This window comes from Lissotriton helveticus, chromosome 10 (assembly GCF_964261635.1).
Source record: "Lissotriton helveticus chromosome 10, aLisHel1.1, whole genome shotgun sequence".
Taxonomy (NCBI): Eukaryota; Metazoa; Chordata; class Amphibia; order Caudata; family Salamandridae; genus Lissotriton; species Lissotriton helveticus.
The window spans coordinates 436242624-436264984 of NC_136071.1; the positions used below are offsets into that span (position 1 = coordinate 436242624).

Consider the following 22361-nt stretch of genomic DNA (forward strand, 5'->3'; position numbering starts at 1 on the left):
GTCAAAAATGTGGAATGGGCCTGGCCGGTTACATACACATGATGTTGAGCTGCATTATATTAGATGAGTTCTGGCAGCAAACAATAGATACATTTTTAACAAGAACAGGTCCAATAATCAACAAATCACTGAAAGTATGCGTGTCTGGGATGGATCCTATACCTACTAAGCATAAAATGCCCTTCCTGGGCAGCGTGATGGCTGAATCCGCTTTCAGCCATCACACTGCCCAGGAAGGGACCCAGTACGCCTAATCTCTGAACTACATGAGATCTACCAGGAATTCTGACAGCCATCGGCTGCGACCGCCCCTGGACGCCGTTTCACCATTGAAGGCTAATCAGGCCTTAATTCCATTATTTGAAAGCGTACTGTTACGTTCACCGCATTCCCCAAGAAGTTCTTCTCCAACATTGCTTGGCCAAGGCGCTACTATAAATCAGGCAATAGCATTATAACTAGTCCTGAAGATGATCCCAGTTGATAATTGGAGCTAGGGATCGAAACGTCACGTCGACTGTCTTGACAGTATTGTAATTGTTCCAATGTGTAAATTGCATTGCAATAACTGTCTGTTTGAGCTTACGCTAAAAAGTATTATGTTGTAAGCCTCCTTGTGCTCCCTTTTTTTGCCTGTTACTCTATTTCATCTATTCCCTTTCCCCCCCCCTAACATGGTACATGTTTGAGCCCAATGTATATTTTGTTCCTTGTTACATTTATGTTCAAATTCTTTACATTGTTGTCAAAATAAATATTCCCTTGTCCGGCTGGACATTGGAAAACAGAACCATAGGTCTTATTTAAGTCTATGGGGGAATTTTTTCTATCAGCAACTAAGCTAAGGACCTTTGTTCTTTATAATAACAAATTACCCGAGGTCCGCAGCTACCTAATCGGGTTCCCTTGTACACTATACTTCTACACCAAGATGGATCACTTGCCCTGAGGTTAGCTTTCCAACAGTACGCACCTAAAAGAAAGCTACGGTCTCCTTCTCTGAGGAAAGTGTTTGTTCCGAGGGCTCGAAAGGTGAGATTGGGTGACCGCATCTTCTCAGTAGCGGCTGCCAAGTTGTGGAATACATTGCCAAACCACATTGCTCGCCTGACTGATCACATGGCTTTCCGTAAGAATTTATGGACTTGTTTGTATTCCCTCTCTTAAGTGCCCCGCCTGCAGAGTGCTCCTTTCTGATGGCAGTGCCTTGATGCCTTAGGGCATAGTACGCTATATAAGTCAAAAATCAAATTAGAGCTATACTCTAACGTACAACCTGCTTGATCTCTCTAATGTGAATAGTACTGATTAGATAAGAAAGTGAACAGCAAGGAAACAGAACTGCTTCCTAAACCCCTGTCAAGATGACATCATAATGCAGGCACCCTAATCACACTTGATGATGTTGGCTTGCCAGGCCTTGATCTCATCCCAGCAGGTAGCAACCTTCCAAAGTCTAATTTCCTCTTTCTTACCTTCACTTAATGGAGAACTACAAGGGGATTGTGAAATTCCCAAAAATAAAGTCACCCGTGGGAGTGTTTTGGCTGCCCTCACAACGGCAAGTATAATCAGGGCAGTGCTGATATACAATGTTCCATAAAATGTTACAGATTTATCTGACTGACAAAGGATGTGTATGTGATTCTTAAGACCTACATTTTCCAATCCATTGTTTATTGGCTTTTGTGTTACGATTTTATTAAATGGAAACACCACCAGTGTTGTGCTCATGTATTTATGCATTTTGTTTGTTTGTATACTCGTACAACTATAACTCATATTCAGGTAAAGGACTTAGGTCAACTTTTGGATGCAAGGTCGGGATTGGTGTGTGGGTCTCAGCTCTTATATCTAATATTGTGTCATCATAAGTGTATTTGTAGTGTCTCTGGAATATATCTGTTCCCATTCAAGTGCACATTCCAACGGGCTACCCAGGTACACCATGCTGCATTCCAGTAAGGAGCATTGATGAGAACAGACCCGAACGATTTTGCCATTTCACCATCTGTCCAACCCAGTAAATGGTCACTTCATTGGATGCCCGATCAAACAATCAGGATTCTTGTAAAGAATGACTACTTACCCATCAGAGTCTCAAGGCACAGGGGCGGTGGGGGGGGGGGGCACAATCTGCGGTTCAGTCAATTCAATCAATTCAATAATCTTTATTTCGTTGCAATAGCATCATAAAAGATATACAATTAAAATTCATTAAAATACAATTTTATAGTAATCAAGACACAGGTAGAATATGAGGTGTCTATTCAGAGTTGCATTTCATTATCAATTCGATTCAGTTCATCCCGATATCCTTCATCATATTTAATTCATGGTATTTCGGCCAGAAAAACATCACATATTTAATAAATATAAAGTTAAAAGTAGTCAACATATTTACACGCTAAGAAAACTATTAAATTTATAACCACCGTGGCATGATAATTAAAAAATTACAGTATGATGATAAAAAATAGTAATACAAAGGTTGGTATACTCAGTCGTCCTTTAATACTGGCGTATATAACAATCATAATAGTATTAATTTTAAAAGGACTTCGTGAAGTAATATGATTAGAAATGGAGACCCATTTTTAATCTAATAAAATTAACAGCAAGAAGAAATCTACTGATGCCAAACACAATTACTTGACTGGTGTCTGTTTTTAAAATTCTACCAGCCTCTTTATAGGAGTTCAAACCAATAATGCGACATAGCGGCACGATCCACTTTTTCCTTGACTTCGCATAAATTGGACAAAAAAATAATATATGTAAGACATCTTCCCTTGCATTGTTAGAGCATAGAGTGCAGAGATCACTGTTTATCTTCACCCAACTTTTCTTAAGAGCTTTAGTTCTCAATGTTTCATACCTGTATTTTATATACAAGGTTTTAGCTAGTGGCGGCTGTATTTCATCCAAAAATGGCTCAAAGTGTGCCACATCTTTAACCATTAAAAAATTTTCAGTTAAGGGGCCATGGATTTTTATATATACAGAATCGTAGCTTATATAGGACCAGAAAGACATTTTGACAATTTTTCTTGAACCCACACTCATTGATTCCGGCTCGCTCCAAAAATGGGCTAGTCCTAGTTTAACCAGCCAGGATCTTACGTGCTTTAACCAATAAATTTTGCTGCCACTATCTAGATCCATAACTTCTTTCAACCCCTTTTTATATTCATTCAGTTCGGGGGTTGTCAATAATCTGACCCACAGCAATAATGGTCTCAAGATTGCATGTTGGTCAGTACGTTTAATATTTAGATCCAGAAATAGTGGTAACAGCGGGGTGTTAGTGGGCACTTTTAATAATCCCCTAAAGAACTTATTCTCAAGGGTTTCAAAAGTTTTCCTACAAACTGGTCCCCATAATTCTGCTCCATACAGTACTGCCGATTGAACCTTATACCTAAAAAGCTCTAAAGCTGGTGTAACTGCCTTATTCAGGCATTTATTATGCCTTTTTAAAATTGGAAGGCAGTTTTGTTTAAACACTATTTTCGTTTTTTCTAACTGCAGTTTCCATGCTAATAGAGAATCAATTAATACGCCTAAATATGTGAAGTTCTGCTCATGATCTAACTTATGACCATTTAGCATTAAGTTCTTCCTGAAACTTTTGTGCGGGCTTAGTGCCATATATTTTGTTTTTTTATGTTAATTTCTAACCCTTTAAGCTTACAATGTGACTGGAACCTTTCTAATAAATTCTGGAGGCCCCGCGGTGTTTGTGAAATAAGGATTGTGTCGTCCGCAAAAAGGAGGGACGGAACCCGTTCACCCCCTAATCTAGGTGAATCATTGTCACACTTCTCCATATAGGACGGGATATCATTAACAAAAAGGGAGAAGAGTGTAGGAGCCAGCACGCATCCCTGGCGTACTCCCCTTTTTATAGGGATAGATTGTGAAATTTCCCCGTTTGGGCCCCACCTAACCTTAGCGTAATTATCCTTATGCAGACCCTTCACCAAGTTTAACAAATCACCTGGGAGTCCCTGGCATTTCAATGATTCCCATAGTAGGTCTCGAGGAATAAGGTCAAATGCTGCTCGCAGGTCAACAAATGCCACATACAAGTGGCCTTTGCGAATGATGACATATTTCCAGTACAAGCAGCATAGCCTTAGAACCTGATCAATGGTTCCCGTTTTTTCTCTAAAGCCCGCTTGAAATTTTGTTAAAACTGATTCTTGTTCCAACCATGTATTAATACGGTTTAATATATGCCTGGCATATATTTTTTGGGTTATATCTAAAAGACTTATGGGGCGATAGTTAGCTGGATCTCTTCTATCCCCCTTTTTAAAAATTGTGATAATTTCTGCGCCGTTCCATGTCTCCGGGATTGGTTCACCAGCCGCAACTATATTACACAAATGATTTAAATATGGCGCCCATACAGCAATATCGTGTTTAAAGAGGTCACCTGGGATTTTGTCTAGTCCAGGGGCTTTCCCCTGTTTAACCGAGTTAATAGCTGCCTCTGTCTCCTGTAAGTTGAAAACTACCTGTGGGTATGCATCATCTACGACAGGTAGAGCTCCCTCTTCCTGCACTGCTCCCCCAGGCCCTTGCGCTGCGTAAAGGTTTGTGAAGTGATTTATCCACGTAGCCTCGTCTAGGAAGACCTCTCTCGAGCCTTTCTCCCTTTTATTCCCTTTAGCTACTATATCCCAGAATAATTTCTGGTCCTTTGTCTTAGCCGCTAGCAACATATTGGACCAGAGTTCTTCATCCCATGAAGACTTTGCTTTTGCCAATACTTTGTTATATATTTTCCTTTTTTCTTTTACTTCTAGAGCACCTTTTGTTTTAAGTGCGTCAATTAGTGTGGATTTAGCAACACGACACTCTTTACTAAACCAGGGTTTACCAACAGGCATTACATTCACTACACCAGTCCCTTTTTTAGGTTTTTTTGTCATGAGTTCTAATAATTTGTTGAAAAAGGCTTTGTGCAGTCTAATAAATTCACCTGATACACATTCAACAGGGTTATATGAATCGAATGTATTCGCAAGAGAACAATAAATTTTGTCCAACAACTCTTCTTTTCCCAAGAAGTATGCCCATTTCACAGACCGTCTATTATTGCTAAGAATAATGTTGTCTATCGTGGGTGGTTGTATTTGGTTTTGACCTCCCTCGCTTACTTCCGACCCCTTTAATAAACTCTGTAAAAAGCTAGTTTCAAGGGGGCGGTGATCGCTGTCAAATCTTTCCTTAACAATCAAATCTTTTGTATATGGCCATAGGTCAAATGAGACAATAACATAATCTATTTTGCTTTCACATGTACCCCTCATGAAGGTGGGAGCTTTCGGGGTGTCCGATGGCAGGCGCCCATTACATGCCCTCAATCCGTGGCTTGAGAGTAACCTTGTGATCGGAAGAGCTAGAGTGGTCCCAGCAGCAGCCCCATTACTAGCTAAGGAAGGTATTCCATTAGCGGCATCCTCTTCTTCATACAATTTATACATGCCTATAATGGGTTCAAAGTTACAATTCATATCCCCACATAAAATTACACTTGCATCTGGGCCCAGAGTGTCCATAAGGATTTCAAGTTTATCAAAGCATGGTGACTCCTTGTACGATGGACATGGCCTATTGTAGATATTGATGAGATATATCACCCTTTTATCATCAGTGGTAATTTCCAGGCCAAGTAAATCCAAGGATTCAATGTTTAGATTTTTTATGCCGATATTGATAGATACACTGACCCATATTAATAAACCACCAGAGGCCCGTCCTCTGGTCGATGGAACCGCGTCTAACTGATATGTTTTATATCCAACTCTGTGTATTTGGTTTGTAGCTCAAGTTTCCTGCAAAACGCAGATATCAAAGGTATTCATATAATTATTCCAATCAGGGTCACATATTTTTGTACTCATTCCTGCTACATTCCATGAGACCAATTTAACTATATTCGACCCTTCATTTGTGCCTCTACTACTCAATGGTGGAGGTGTAGTTGGGCTTCTAATTGCCCCTGTTCGAGAACCTTCATACCTGCCCACTACTGGTAGGTCTGTACAGACTATTCCTGTCTTTAAGGCTATGACCTTCTCTACTATGCCTCCACTTGAAAACTGATCTGAAGTGACAGTTATCCCCTTTAGGTCAGCTGACATGTTTGTACTAGAACATACTGTTCCATTGGTGTCCCTAAATCCTACCTCTTTTAAATCGGGAACTCTAAGATATTCGGGTAGCTGTTCTACAGACCCTTGACGTAATGGCAATAAAAGAGGAGGGGGAGAGGTGTCTTGCAGTCAATCAACTGCATCTAAGCAATTGAAACGGTTGTTGGTGGAAATATAATCTAACCACCACGTGGCCCCCTACCATTTCGCTGCACCATTGTCCAACCATCTGCCCTAGATGAAAAATGGCCTGGTGGGTAAAAATAGGTCGAATAGTGGTGACTAAACTAGGGTACCTCCAGTTACAGATATGTTTCACTACTCTGGGATTGTCCAAATTTGTTATTATGCAATCCCCATTTATATTTTTTGCCAAATGCCCCACCCAGGGTACTCGCCTGATATTAAGAATTCTGCCCATCATATACGGGGGTAGTGGTCTATTAACATCCAGCCATTGGACCACCCTGTTCCATAGGGAACCAGAGGATTCTACCTCATGCTTGCCCAATTCCGGCACTCCAGCCAGGATAACCACAAGTGGGCAAACCTTTGGGGGGAGGTTAATGGTCTTTGTAGTGCTTTCTGTACTGTAATTTTTGCCATTACTCTCCTGTGGTACACTAATTTTATTTAGTTTGCTTGTTTTAGGTTCCAATACATCCCTCCCTTTCGTTGCCTCAGAAACCCCCTCAGTAGTTTTTGGTACCGGTGGGTTCATCGGCACCACTGATGTCTCAACGGATTTAGTGACCTTAGCCTTTGGTAACGTATGGGTTACACTAGGTTTGGCATTTTTTAAGCAGGATTCTGCAATTCCCTTAATATCCCTCTCAATCTGTTTTAAATAGGTTTCTACATTGCACAACCTCTCCTCAAGTGGACGCAATAAGAGTTTCAATGTGTTAAGAATAATATTTGACTCAGTGTTCACAATTCCTTCCATAGCCCCTATAGTTAGGTGGGCCCCTATCGGTTGGATCGTGTCCCCATTGTCTAATGCATCATGCTCCACATTTATACTATCGCTGACAACAGGTATTTCCATAATATTTTTAGAACCCTTTTTTTTTTGACCTTCCTACCACCGTGTGTAATTGGTGGGTCTGACTTCACCTTGGGAATGGTCCCTGTATTAGCTCCTTTCTGTTGTCTTGTGTTATGCACCTTGACAACATTGGGGGCAGTGGGCAATTTATTCGGTGAAAATAAAAGAGATTCTGAGACAGTAGAAGAGCTCCCATCTGAGACATGTAGTGTATCATTATTAGTTTCCTGCAATGGGATAATTTCTAAAATTGGTGAAACATTGACTCCCCCATTAGGTACAACTCTACCCGAGGAAACAGGAGTTTGTGCATTGGCTATTTGGCCTAATGAAGATCGTCTTGCAGTGGCCAATTCCTGGGAAACCCGTCTCTCCATAATGACAATACTTTCATCAACAACAGAATTAATCTTTTTAATAATTAGGTCCATAGCTCCTGTAAATGCAGCAGTGTCAGTTTTCCCTTTAACCTCCTTTGGTGGCATTGTTCGTTGGGCAGACAAGAACTTAGAGTTAAAATAGGTAAGAAAGAATTAAATCCACAGTACTCACGAAACAAAGGTTTTGAAAATGTTGGTGGGGTGGCCCGTCCCGGCCTTTGCCGGTCTTCGCCCGGCGTCCCGCTCGCGTCCCGCGTCGCGGGGCTATCCGCTGTTTAAATGCGCCTGCTGGCGCTCTTTCCCCGTGTCTGTAGCGTCAGTTGCGCGCCGCCGCTAAGCCTGCCGGGTAATGTAGTCCCCGGGGCGGCGGCGCGAGGCTTTGGTGACTGTTTGACTCCGGCGGTGGCGGCTTGTGGACCTGGCCCTTCTCCTGACTCCTGGCAGTGGCGGCGTTTCTGCGTAAGTTTCAGTCAAAGAGCCAGGTCTTGAAGTCCTTCCTGAGTTGAGGCAGTGACAGTGATTGCCTGAGATGTAGAGGCAGGCAGGGAGTTCCAGGTCTTCACAGCGAGGTAGAAGGCTCTTCCTCCAGCCAGTGGAGGTCTCTCAGGTGACCGGTGATATGGCAACGGCGGGGGATATTCAGATGAGCATGGCAGAGTCGTTCTGGATGTTCTGCAGTTAATTAAGGAGTTTTTTGGTGGTGCCGGTGTTGAGTGTGTTGCTGTAGTCGAGTCTGCTGCTGACGAGTGCATGGGTGACAGTTTTCCTGGACTCAGTGGGGGTCCACTTGAAAATCTTCCAAAGCAGGAAGAGTGTGTTGAAGCAGGAGGATGAAACTGCATTGATTTGACAGTAATGGGATTTAAATATTGTTCTTTACCATGCTTTGAAGGCTTCTATGTGAGTCCCTGGCCACTTACAAAGGTTTTTTATAGTAATCATTACCTTTGTCAGAAATGTGGGTAAACCTAAGAATCATTATGTTTCAGAACTTTAAATTCTTTTTTAATAGAAACAAGGAAGGCGTCCCCTCTCCTTCATTAGTCATCACATAGGTTATTCATATGTTGACATGTCCGCCAGGAGATCACATTTTCTGGCTTCTTTCATTAGGCATCCCACCACACTGGCGAATAAAACTCTTGGAAACCTTACTGTAAAACAATCTTTGAGTATTTCTGGTGAGCACATAATTAATTGTTGGGCTATTTGGGATAAGGTGAAAATTCACTACACTCTGTCTTTAGTTTCTTAATTTTGCATCGTCCATAGGGTTCTCTTTTCATGGTATCCATGCTCGTCCCAAGACAACCAAGGCAGCACACAGGGGCATGTATAACTTTTTTATGGGCTAGTTCTAGAATGTCCCAGAACATTATACGTGAAATGCTCTGTTCCATTGTGGGCTAATTGTTGTTTTCAATACTTTTTAAAGGGAGCTTGCCGTTGCATTATTGTGCAACCAACGCACATGCTAGATGACCTGTTTCCAAGAAGTGGCAATATGAAAAACCACCAGGACACACATGTGCTCGTTCTGAGTACTTAGGGAGCACCAGTTCTTTGCACAAGTGTGCACCAGGATCGGAATTTTGGGTCTCGCCGGAAAAAAAGTTACATTGGATAATTTTCTGCTTTAACTATTCTCGAAACTAGAAAAAAATGGCAAAGATAACTGCTCAGAAAGAAACAAAACTTCCGGAAACATATGTGCAAATCTGTGATTCCACATAATATTCCCCATTTTAAGCAGGAAAATTCATAACATTATGGTAAAAACCACAGCCGGTAAGTACCTGAAATTGTGGTACCTGTATTTAATGGTTGTGGTAGTCCTACAGAAAAAACTGAGACATTCCAAATGCGCCGCAAAGTAGGGAGTGGTTATTCACTGAGGTAACTCTAATACTGTAAACATCAAACCTTCTTTCACAAGTTACCTTCAGAGTAGATTGCATGCCATGGTGTAAATCATGGTGTGACATGCTTGGGGTGGTTGAGGAGAAGGGGCAAAGGAATGGGATGATATTCCTAATGTTGCTCAGGTTTTTCCTTCAGGCCTAAGGTTCCCAAGTCTTGGTAGTACGAAGGAGTCTAGAGAGCAGGTGCTGTGATTTGTGATGCTGAGTAACATTTTCTTACCATCCTTGACCTTTCCCCTAATGTTTGCCCTCCACAGAAGGGTGCTAAAGGAGGCAGCACCTTGACCTTTGTGCGGCTGGAGTTTAACAACGTTCACCTGGGAGACTCCCCAAAGCACGAGCTGTCTGCTGACCAAGCGGTGGAGTACAACTTCACGACCAGCTTCGAATGCAGCGCAGAAGGGCCGATCTCGCTGGACGACGTCGCCCACAAGCCTGTCATCTGTAAGTAAGGCGTGTGAAGCGCAGTGTGACGTGGGTGAATGTATGGGGGTGGGGGGGCGGGGTGCAAGAGCCCCGAAAGGGGAAAGCTCACACACGCTGTCTTGTGGCAGCTAATCCCACAGAAACGTGCTGTGTATTTAGTTGACATGTAAACAATGTAAAGTTCCGCCGAATTCCAGTGAGAATCAATGTAAAGCAAAACCGCTGTTGAAATGATATCCCTACGGGTCGCCATCCCCTTTACAAACTGTACAAAAATACATAGAAATAGAAAATAGCATTGGGAGCTCTGACAATGGGAACCCCCCTATCTCTGCAAACCCCAGAAAGATGCACAGTATACTCTATCGTGGCAGACTCTGAGAAAACCACGACCATCACTTTAAAAATAGCACATGCATGTCCAAAAAACAAATACAGAATTATACCTAAGTAGAAAAAAAGATCAACCAATAAAAGAAGCATCACATACATCCATTCAGACGTGAACCTTCACTTTGTAAAGTGATAAAGCCTCATTCAGATATTTAAACATTGCCCCACTCACCGCTTGTCCAAGTTAAACAGTATCTAAAGAACAGCTTCTGTGTTTCTTCAGGGAACGGGTTGGGCAGAGTTGGCCAAGGGCTCATGGAGAATGGTGTAGGTGTTGAAGGTTAACTTTTATGAAGCCTAGCAGTTTCTCTAGTCACATCATTTTATAACACCTCAGTTTAGTCACAAGCTTATGGAACATCCCAATGTGTTTCATGAGAGAATTCCAATTTTAATTCAGACAAAGGAAGAAAATAAAACAATATCTTCCTAATAATGTTCTAACTCAATTCTTCTCCACAGAACACCGTCTAATCCACAGTCTGAAAGCGTTGGCATGAAAGTAGCCAGTGAATAACAGACTCCTATAGTTCTAATGGTTTATAATGCATTTATAAGATTTGGCTTGAGGAAGCTTACGGGTAACTCCACCCTGGGAGAAGCACGTGTTGGTGTATAACTCTCAGAGTAAGGATGCCCTGCACTCTTCTTTGTATTGGATGACATAATGACGATACAAAACATAAGAAGTTACGTAAATAAGATCCTATTCCGAATCTATTGATTTTGAATTATAGATAATAAAAACATTAAAAAAGACTCCAAACGTAAAATCGGTGTATAAAAACCTTCCATCTTAAAGGTGTGCTGTGCTAATGTCATATAGACCGGATTTTTGAATTGCCACCTCAGTTTCCTATTTTCTTGCACAGCTGTCTCTTTGTGACTTTGTATGAGCAACCTTATTTTATCTTTTCCTGCAAGTCACAGTTTCTGCCATTTTTAATTTTAGCCAATGCATTTGTGTTTGGGATTTTTTTAATGACCTTCTCTGAGGTATCAGTGTTGGGACCGTTTAGCGTAGGTGTTGGGTGTTTAGAGAGAAATGGCCATCTGGGCAATCCTAGTGAGTTATATGCATTTAATAATTGTGCCGCATCCTTGTTTGCTTTCCTCGCATGGCCAGTCTGTGCTGTTTCAGGAGCCTAGTCAGAAGGGACTCATCTTTTACACGCAGGTGCCAGTGCAAAATGTCCATGCGTCCAGTCTTACATACATCAAATACAGATACAAATTATTACAGCAGGTATCTAATGTGTCACAAACCCCTTCTCTCTATCAGTAGCCCTACCTGGCCATACTTCTTATCATGTGGCCAACCAGAGAATCGACCGGGTTGACCTCGTTTCTTGAGCTAGATTTCCATAATAGAAAACAAAGAAAGGACTATAAATTCACTACATTCTGAGCAGCACTACCTGCTAATTTGGTGCATTTTTTCAAGGTGTGTTTGTCTTTCCATGCAGTTCCCCTTCTGAATTTAGCTCGACCCAAAATCATGATATAATCAATAAAATGTAATAAGAGAGAAATAAGAGTATTATTACAGCCATGTGTGTAAGTGATAGTCCTTTTTTTGTTACCAGTAGCCCCCCCCATGGCCAGCCTTTTAGTCATGTGAACTACCCCACTTGCTGATGCCTCCCTTTGACCATCTAATTTCCATGTTTGCCCCTTGTGCCACACATTGCTGTGTGGTTATGGCTCAGTTTGAGGAGAAAAATCATGATTGAATACATCCCCTCTTTGGTCTATGAGATCCGCCTGCTCACTTCTCAGCCTTAAATCCCTTCTTGCGAGACCAAAGGCCAGGCACAAGCACGAACTTGCACCAGAATCGGGATTTAGATTTTTTTAGGAAAAAATGCACACATCAGCAGGCAGGTTAAAGGTCGACTTCATGTGGTAAAAACCCACATGTTTGCCTCTGTTCAGGCCTGGAAGTGGTCAGAGCTAGGACCCCTGCTTCCTTCTCCAATTTATCACATCCTACTTCTAAAACTGACACCATTTCTACTATCCCATTCTTTCCTAGCATGGAGACCACCCAATCACTTCTGACGCTTTTGTTTTAAAACCCTAGGCCACTGTGTGCCCCATTTCCTCCTCTTCACCACAGTCACCAGCACACACAGTCAGTAACCTCCATTCTTTAAATAAACTCGACCAGGAAACTGCTGTCTCCTCTAGTTTTACCTTTGGCATCACAGGGTGGGTTATATAAACTTTAGTAACTCTGGATTCCTTTCCCCTGCTTGTTTATCCTGGGATGCACCAGCCCTACCTTCAGCTTTCAGACTACTGTAAGTTGCTTTAATGGTATATTTCTTTTATTTCTGATCCAGGAAGACCCTTCATCCGTCATCAGCTGTCACCATGGCTGACAGAGAGATGAAATCTCTGTTCAAGTCCTGTTCATTTCGTGGGCAGAAGAAAATCTTTACTGATGACCCACAAGAACAATGTATTGATTGCCTTTATCCAACGTGCAAGCCTTCGCTCTATGACATGTTTAGTACCTTTCAATCTAAAACCATAAAGGACAGAAAGAGGCAGCTGGACCATAATCTATTAGAAAAGAAAACAGACAGCCCTGTGATCCTAGCTTAGTGGCCACTCAGCGCAAACCCTATAAATGAACTATTAATAGGAAGAGGAAAGTAGTCATCTCCCAGCCGTGGTCCCCTCTAAGTGACACTTCTCACACAAAGGATAGCACGTCATTCTGGAAGGCTGTCTCTTGTATGCGTTCCCTAGATCAAGCTGGATCCGCAGTTAGTTGTCACATAAGTGGGGAGGGCCGGGTGTCACACTTTGGAAAAATTAATTCTGACGCCAGTTTGATCGGTTTGCAGCTACGTCCCAGGGAGGCTCCATAATTCCCATCCATTTCTTTACAGGAAGTGAAGGCCGCCATCCAGGACAGTGCAGGAAGGAAAGCACCTGGCTCGGATGGTGCCCTGATTGACATTATTAAGTGTAACATGGATCTTTGGGCCCCACTGTTGGCAAACAGCCTTTACAGGTCATTGATTCACTGCTCCTGGGCTTCCTCAGTCATAGTCTTGAACTTTAAAAAGGGCAACAGTGCGGAGCCTAATGTTATCGTCTGATTTCCCTTTTAGATATACCAGCCAACATTTTAGGCAGAGTCCTGTATAAGAGTAGTAGATTGGGTCACTGAAAATAACATGTTAAATAAATGTCAATATGGATTCCGCAGTGGTATAGGGACGATCAATCAATAACTCAACTTAAACCTGATCATTGGGAAATACAAGGTGGCCAAGCAGTCTGTACGATATCTAGCCTTCCTGGATCTGACAATGGCCTTTGAAAGTGTTTATCAGGCTCAGCTGTGGCAATCTCTCACTAATCTGCAAATGGATCCGTCCCTAGTCCACTTTCTGGTCTCCTTGCATACGGACACTAAGGCAAGAGTCCGGTTTGGGAACAAAGGAGAACTCACTGACAAATCTAGTATTTGTCGGGGGGGGGGGTTCGCCAGGGGTGCATTTTAGCCCCACTTCTTTTTATTTTGTACAGAAATGTTCTTAGAAAGTAGCTTAGTAAGTGAACCCCAGACATGCCCATGGTGAATGGTGCCCCTCTACCAGCTTTACTGTCATGTGATGACGCTGTGTTAATTGTTTGCACCCCCAAAGCCTTGCGTCATCTAGTGCACTCTTTTGTCAATTTTATGACCAATCTGGATTTATTTTTACTAAGACTTTCATAATGACTTGTGGCTAGGGGTGGGTGGAATTTGCGTAGTTGCGCTACGCAAAATTCAGCAAAACAGTAAAAAATCTCCACGATCACGCAAAAGTTCAGCGAACACGCGGAATTGCTTGTTTGGCCCGCTCACAATGCTTTTTTCCTGTTCGCGAACGCTGTGTGCGTGCTCGGGGAGAAATATCTTGCGAACACGCATTTTGAAAGTGCGAACAAGCAAAAAATTCCGCAAAGCCGCGGATTGTGTAATTTTGGGCAATTTTGCGTTCTCCGCTGCACACGAAATTACCCAAATTCCGCGAGCGGAACATAATTTACAGTCCAGGCCTACTTGTGGCCCAATATTTACAACAAGGGGTGGTGATGGACAGAGTCTCTGAATTAAGCAGAATACTCTCACCCAGTCAAGAGATCAGGGCTAGATCCAACACCGTTTTTTAGCTCATTGCACCATCCCAGTTTCAGAACCTGGCTGTATGCAAATTAGTCTGTCCCTGGCCCAGTGCATCATGGGAACAGGGCAGACCAGACTACAAAAGCCAATTCTTACACTGGGAAGGAAACAAGCTTCCGGGGACCGGTTTCTGGCATTTCAGCCGTCTTCGGCCCGGCTTGCTTGAATCCTGATGGTGCAATGAGCAAGGGACTCACATCTGAGTATACCCTTCCACGCTTAGGGTGGACAAAAATATTTACAACAAGGGGTGGTGATGGACAGAGTCTCTGAATTAAGCAGAATACTCTCACCCAGTCAAGAGATCAGGGCTAGATCCAACACCGTTTTTTAGCTCATTGCACCATCCCAGTTTCAGAACCTGGCTGTATGCAAATTAGTCTGTCCCTGGCCCAGTGCATCATGGGAACAGGGCAGACCAGACTACAAAAGCCAATTCTTACACTGGGAAGGAAACAAGCTTCCGGGGACCGGTTTCTGGCATTTCAGCCGTCTTCGGCCCGGCTTGCTTGAATCCTGATGGTGCAATGAGCAAGGGACTCACATCTGAGTATACCCTTCCACGCTTAGGGTGGACAAAAATATTTACAACAAGGGGTGGTGATGGACAGAGTCTCTGAATTAAGCAGAATACTCTCACCCAGTCAAGAGATCAGGGCTAGATCCAACACCGTTTTTTAGCTCATTGCACCATCCCAGTTTCAGAACCTGGCTGTATGCAAATTAGTCTGTCCCTGGCCCAGTGCATCATGGGAACAGGGCAGACCAGACTACAAAAGCCAATTCTTACACTGGGAAGGAAACAAGCTTCCGGGGACCGGTTTCTGGCATTTCAGCCGTCTTCGGCCCGGCTTGCTTGAATCCTGATGGTGCAATGAGCAAGGGACTCACATCTGAGTATACCCTTCCACGCTTAGGGTGGACAAAAATATTTACAACAAGGGGTGGTGATGGACAGAGTCTCTGAATTAAGCAGAATACTCTCACCCAGTCAAGAGATCAGGGCTAGATCCAACACCGTTTTTTAGCTCATTGCACCATCCCAGTTTCAGAACCTGGCTGTATGCAAATTAGTCTGTCCCTGGCCCAGTGCATCATGGGAACAGGGCAGACCAGACTACAAAAGCCAATTCTTACACTGGGAAGGAAACAAGCTTCCGGGGACCGGTTTCTGGCATTTCAGCCGTCTTCGGCCCGGCTTGCTTGAATCCTGATGGTGCAATGAGCAAGGGACTCACATCTGAGTATACCCTTCCACGCTTAGGGTGGACAAAAATATTTACAACAAGGGGTGGTGATGGACAGAGTCTCTGAATTAAGCAGAATACTCTCACCCAGTCAAGAGATCAGGGCTAGATCCAACACCGTTTTTTAGCTCATTGCACCATCCCAGTTTCAGAACCTGGCTGTATGCAAATTAGTCTGTCCCTGGCCCAGTGCATCATGGGAACAGGGCAGACCAGACTACAAAAGCCAATTCTTACACTGGGAAGGAAACAAGCTTCCGGGGACCGGTTTCTGGCATTTCAGCCGTCTTCGGCCCGGCTTGCTTGAATCCTGATGGTGCAATGAGCAAGGGACTCACATCTGAGTATACCCTTCCACGCTTAGGGTGGACAAAAATATTTACAACAAGGGGTGGTGATGGACAGAGTCTCTGAATTAAGCAGAATACTCTCACCCAGTCAAGAGATCAGGGCTAGATCCAACACCGTTTTTTAGCTCATTGCACCATCCCAGTTTCAGAACCTGGCTGTATGCAAATTAGTCTGTCCCTGGCCCAGTGCATCATGGGAACAGGGCAGACCAGACTACAAAAGCCAATTCTTACACTGGGAAGGAAACAAGCTTCCGGGGACCGGTTTCTGGCATTTCAGCCGTCTTCGGCCCGGCTTGCTTGGATCCTGATGGTGCAATGAGCAAGGGACTCACATCTGAGTATACCCTTCCACGCTTAGGGTGGACAAAAATATTTACAACAAGGGGTGGTGATGGACAGAGTCTCTGAATTAAGCAGAATACTCTCACCCAGTCAAGAGATCAGGGCTAGATCCAACACCGTTTTTTAGCTCATTGCACCATCCCAGTTTCAGAACCTGGCTGTATGCAAATTAGTCTGTCCCTGGCCCAGTGCATCATGGGAACAGGGCAGACCAGACTACAAAAGCCAATTCTTACACTGGGAAGGAAACAAGCTTCCGGGGACCGGTTTCTGGCATTTCAGCCGTCTTCGGCCCGGCTTGCTTGAATCCTGATGGTGCAATGAGCAAGGGACTCACATCTGAGTATACCCTTCCACGCTTAGGGTGGACAAAAATATTTACAACAAGGGGTGGTGATGGACAGAGTCTCTGAATTAAGCAGAATACTCTCACCCAGTCAAGAGATCAGGGCTAGATCCAACACCGTTTTTTAGCTCATTGCACCATCCCAGTTTCAGAACCTGGCTGTATGCAAATTAGTCTGTCCCTGGCCCAGTGCATCATGGGAACAGGGCAGACCAGACTACAAAAGCCAATTCTTACACTGGGAAGGAAACAAGCTTCCGGGGACCGGTTTCTGGCATTTCAGCCGTCTTCGGCCCGGCTTGCTTGAATCCTGATGGTGCAATGAGCAAGGGACTCACATCTGAGTATACCCTTCCACGCTTAGGGTGGACAAAAATATTTACAACAAGGGGTGGTGATGGACAGAGTCTCTGAATTAAGCAGAATACTCTCACCCAGTCAAGAGATCAGGGCTAGATCCAACACCGTTTTTTAGCTCATTGCACCATCCCAGTTTCAGAACCTGGCTGTATGCAAATTAGTCTGTCCCTGGCCCAGTGCATCATGGGAACAGGGCAGACCAGACTACAAAAGCCAATTCTTACACTGGGAAGGAAACAAGCTTCCGGTGACCGGTTTCTGGCATTTCAGCCGTCTTCGGCCCGGCTTGCTTGAATCCTGATGGTGCAATGAGCAAGGGACTCACATCTGAGTATACCCTTCCACGCTTAGGGTGGACAAAAATATTTACAACAAGGGGTGGTGATGGACAGAGTCTCTGAATTAAGCAGAATACTCTCACCCAGTCAAGAGATCAGGGCTAGATCCAACACCGTTTTTTAGCTCATTGCACCATCCCAGTTTCAGAACCTGGCTGTATGCAAATTAGTCTGTCCCTGGCCCAGTGCATCATGGGAACAGGGCAGACCAGACTACAAAAGCCAATTCTTACACTGGGAAGGAAACAAGCTTCCGGGGACCGGTTTCTGGCATTTCAGCCGTCTTCGGCCCGGCTTGCTTGAATCCTGATGGTGCAATGAGCAAGGGACTCACATCTGAGTATACCCTTCCACGCTTAGGGTGGACAAAAATATTTACAACAAGGGGTGGTGATGGACAGAGTCTCTGAATTAAGCAGAATACTCTCACCCAGTCAAGAGATCAGGGCTAGATCCAACACCGTTTTTTAGCTCATTGCACCATCCCAGTTTCAGAACCTGGCTGTATGCAAATTAGTCTGTCCCTGGCCCAGTGCATCATGGGAACAGGGCAGACCAGACTACAAAAGCCAATTCTTACACTGGGAAGGAAACAAGCTTCCGGGGACCGGTTTCTGGCATTTCAGCCGTCTTCGGCCCGGCTTGCTTGAATCCTGATGGTGCAATGAGCAAGGGACTCACATCTGAGTATACCCTTCCACGCTTAGGGTGGACAAAAATATTTACAACAAGGGGTGGTGATGGACAGAGTCTCTGAATTAAGCAGAATACTCTCACCCAGTCAAGAGCTCAGGGCTAGATCCAACACCGTTTTTTAGCTCATTGCACCATCCCAGTTTCAGAACCTGGCTGTATGCAAATTAGTCTGTCCCTGGCCCAGTGCATCATGGGAACAGGGCAGACCAGACTACAAAAGCCAATTCTTACACTGGGAAGGAAACAAGCTTCCGGGGACCGGTTTCTGGCATTTCAGCCGTCTTCGGCCCGGCTTGCTTGAATCCTGATGGTGCAATGAGCAAGGGACTCACATCTGAGTATACCCTTCCACGCTTAGGGTGGACAAAAATATTTACAACAAGGGGTGGTGATGGACAGAGTCTCTGAATTAAGCAGAATACTCTCACCCAGTCAAGAGATCAGGGCTAGATCCAACACCGTTTTTTAGCTCATTGCACCATCCCAGTTTCAGAACCTGGCTGTATGCAAATTAGTCTGTCCCTGGCCCAGTGCATCATGGGAACAGGGCAGACCAGACTACAAAAGCCAATTCTTACACTGGGAAGGAAACAAGCTTCCGGGGACCGGTTTCTGGCATTTCAGCCGTCTTCGGCCCGGCTTGCTTGAATCCTGATGGTGCAATGAGCAAGGGACTCACATCTGAGTATACCCTTCCACGCTTAGGGTGGACAAAAATATTTACAACAAGGGGTGGTGATGGACAGAGTCTCTGAATTAAGCAGAATACTCTCACCCAGTCAAGAGATCAGGGCTAGATCCAACACCGTTTTTTAGCTCATTGCACCATCCCAGTTTCAGAACCTGGCTGTATGCAAATTAGTCTGTCCCTGGCCCAGTGCATCATGGGAACAGGGCAGACCAGACTACAAAAGCCAATTCTTACACTGGGAAGGAAACAAGCTTCCGGGGACCGGTTTCTGGCATTTCAGCCGTCTTCGGCCCGGCTTGCTTGAATCCTGATGGTGCAATGAGCAAGGGACTCACATCTGAGTATACCCTTCCACGCTTAGGGTGGACAAAAATATTTACAACAAGGGGTGGTGATGGACAGAGTCTCTGAATTAAGCAGAATACTCTCACCCAGTCAAGAGATCAGGGCTAGATCCAACACCGTTTTTTAGCTCATTGCACCATCCCAGTTTCAGAACCTGGCTGTATGCAAATTAGTCTGTCCCTGGCCCAGTGCATCATGGGAACAGGGCAGACCAGACTACAAAAGCCAATTCTTACACTGGGAAGGAAACAAGCTTCCGGGGACCGGTTTCTGGCATTTCAGCCGTCTTCGGCCCGGCTTGCTTGAATCCTGATGGTGCAATGAGCAAGGGACTCACATCTGAGTATACCCTTCCACGCTTAGGGTGGACAAAAATATTTACAACAAGGGGTGGTGATGGACAGAGTCTCTGAATTAAGCAGAATACTCTCACCCAGTCAAGAGATCAGGGCTAGATCCAACACCGTTTTTTAGCTCATTGCACCATCCCAGTTTCAGAACCTGGCTGTATGCAAATTAGTCTGTCCCTGGCCCAGTGCATCATGGGAACAGGGCAGACCAGACTACAAAAGCCAATTCTTACACTGGGAAGGAAACAAGCTTCCGGGGACCGGTTTCTGGCATTTCAGCCGTCTTCGGCCCGGCTTGCTTGAATCCTGATGGTGCAATGAGCAAGGGACTCACATCTGAGTATACCCTTCCACGCTTAGGGTGGACAAAAATATTTACAACAAGGGGTGGTGATGGACAGAGTCTCTGAATTAAGCAGAATACTCTCACCCAGTCAAGAGATCAGGGCTAGATCCAACACCGTTTTTTAGCTCATTGCACCATCCCAGTTTCAGAACCTGGCTGTATGCAAATTAGTCTGTCCCTGGCCCAGTGCATCATGGGAACAGGGCAGACCAGACTACAAAAGCCAATTCTTACACTGGGAAGGAAACAAGCTTCCGGGGACCGGTTTCTGGCATTTCAGCCGTCTTCGGCCCGGCTTGCTTGAATCCTGATGGTGCAATGAGCAAGGGACTCACATCTGAGTATACCCTTCCACGCTTAGGGTGGACAAAAATATTTACAACAAGGGGTGGTGATGGACAGAGTCTCTGAATTAAGCAGAATACTCTCACCCAGTCAAGAGATCAGGGCTAGATCCAACACCGTTTTTTAGCTCATTGCACCATCCCAGTTTCAGAACCTGGCTGTATGCAAATTAGTCTGTCCCTGGCCCAGTGCATCATGGGAACAGGGCAGACCAGACTACAAAAGCCAATTCTTACACTGGGAAGGAAACAAGCTTCCGGGGACCGGTTTCTGGCATTTCAGCCGTCTTCGGCCCGGCTTGCTTGAATCCTGATGGTGCAATGAGCAAGGGACTCACATCTGAGTATACCCTTCCACGCTTAGGGTGGACAAAAATATTTACAACAAGGGGTGGTGATGGACAGAGTCTCTGAATTAAGCAGAATACTCTCACCCAGTCAAGAGATCAGGGCTAGATCCAACACCGTTTTTTAGCTCATTGCACCATCCCAGTTTCAGAACCTGGCTGTATGCAAATTAGTCTGTCCCTGGCCCAGTGCATCATGGGAACAGGGCAGACCAGACTACAAAAGCCAATTCTTACACTGGGAAGGAAACAAGCTTCCGGGGACCGGTTTCTGGCATTTCAGCCGTCTTCGGCCCGGCTTGCTTGAATCCTGATGGTGCAATGAGCAAGGGACTCACATCTGAGTATACCCTTCCACGCTTAGGGTGGACAAAAATATTTACAACAAGGGGTGGTGATGGACAGAGTCTCTGAATTAAGCAGAATACTCTCACCCAGTCAAGAGATCAGGGCTAGATCCAACACCGTTTTTTAGCTCATTGCACCATCCCAGTTTCAGAACCTGGCTGTATGCAAATTAGTCTGTCCCTGGCCCAGTGCATCATGGGAACAGGGCAGACCAGACTACAAAAGCCAATTCTTACACTGGGAAGGAAACAAGCTTCCGGGGACCGGTTTCTGGCATTTCAGCCGTCTTCGACCCGGCTTGCTTGAATCCTGATGGTGCAATGAGCAAGGGACTCACATCTGAGTATACCCTTCCACGCTTAGGGTGGACAAAAATATTTACAACAAGGGGTGGTGATGGACAGAGTCTCTGAATTAAGCAGAATACTCTCACCCAGTCAAGAGATCAGGGCTAGATCCAACACCGTTTTTTAGCTCATTGCACCATCCCAGTTTCAGAACCTGGCTGTATGCAAATTAGTCTGTCCCTGGCCCAGTGCATCATGGGAACAGGGCAGACCAGACTACAAAAGCCAATTCTTACACTGGGAAGGAAACAAGCTTCCGGGGACCGGTTTCTGGCATTTCAGCCGTCTTCGGCCCGGCTTGCTTGAATCCTGATGGTGCAATGAGCAAGGGACTCACATCTGAGTATACCCTTCCACGCTTAGGGTGGACAAAAATATTTACAACAAGGGGTGGTGATGGACAGAGTCTCTGAATTAAGCAGAATACTCTCACCCAGTCAAGAGATCAGGGCTAGATCCAACACCGTTTTTTAGCTCATTGCACCATCCCAGTTTCAGAACCTGGCTGTATGCAAATTAGTCTGTCCCTGGCCCAGTGCATCATGGGAACAGGGCAGACCAGACTACAAAAGCCAATTCTTACACTGGGAAGGAAACAAGCTTCCGGGGACCGGTTTCTGGCATTTCAGCCGTCTTCGGCCCGGCTTGCTTGAATCCTGATGGTGCAATGAGCAAGGGACTCACATCTGAGTATACCCTTCCACGCTTAGGGTGGACAAAAATATTTACAACAAGGGGTGGTGATGGACAGAGTCTCTGAATTAAGCAGAATACTCTCACCCAGTCAAGAGATCAGGGCTAGATCCAACACCGTTTTTTAGCTCATTGCACCATCCCAGTTTCAGAACCTGGCTGTATGCAAATTAGTCTGTCCCTGGCCCAGTGCATCATGGGAACAGGGCAGACCAGACTACAAAAGCCAATTCTTACACTGGGAAGGAAACAAGCTTCCGGGGACCGGTTTCTGGCATTTCAGCCGTCTTCGGCCCGGCTTGCTTGAATCCTGATGGTGCAATGAGCAAGGGACTCACATCTG

At 44.8% G+C, this 22361-nt stretch overlaps 1 protein-coding gene across 4 annotated transcripts in view; it reads left to right on the top strand.

Moving 5' to 3' along the window:
• Nucleotides 1–22361, top strand: part of CFAP70 (cilia and flagella associated protein 70) — a 1288671-nt gene that overhangs the window by 115753 nt on the left and 1150557 nt on the right. For all 4 annotated transcript variants that reach the window (XM_078662924.1, XM_078662925.1, XM_078662923.1 and 1 more), the window contains one exon: nucleotides 9775–9961. In XM_078662924.1, the coding sequence (XP_078519050.1) occupies nucleotides 9775–9961 (187 nt within the window). The remainder of the gene's footprint in view (nucleotides 1–9774; nucleotides 9962–22361) is intronic.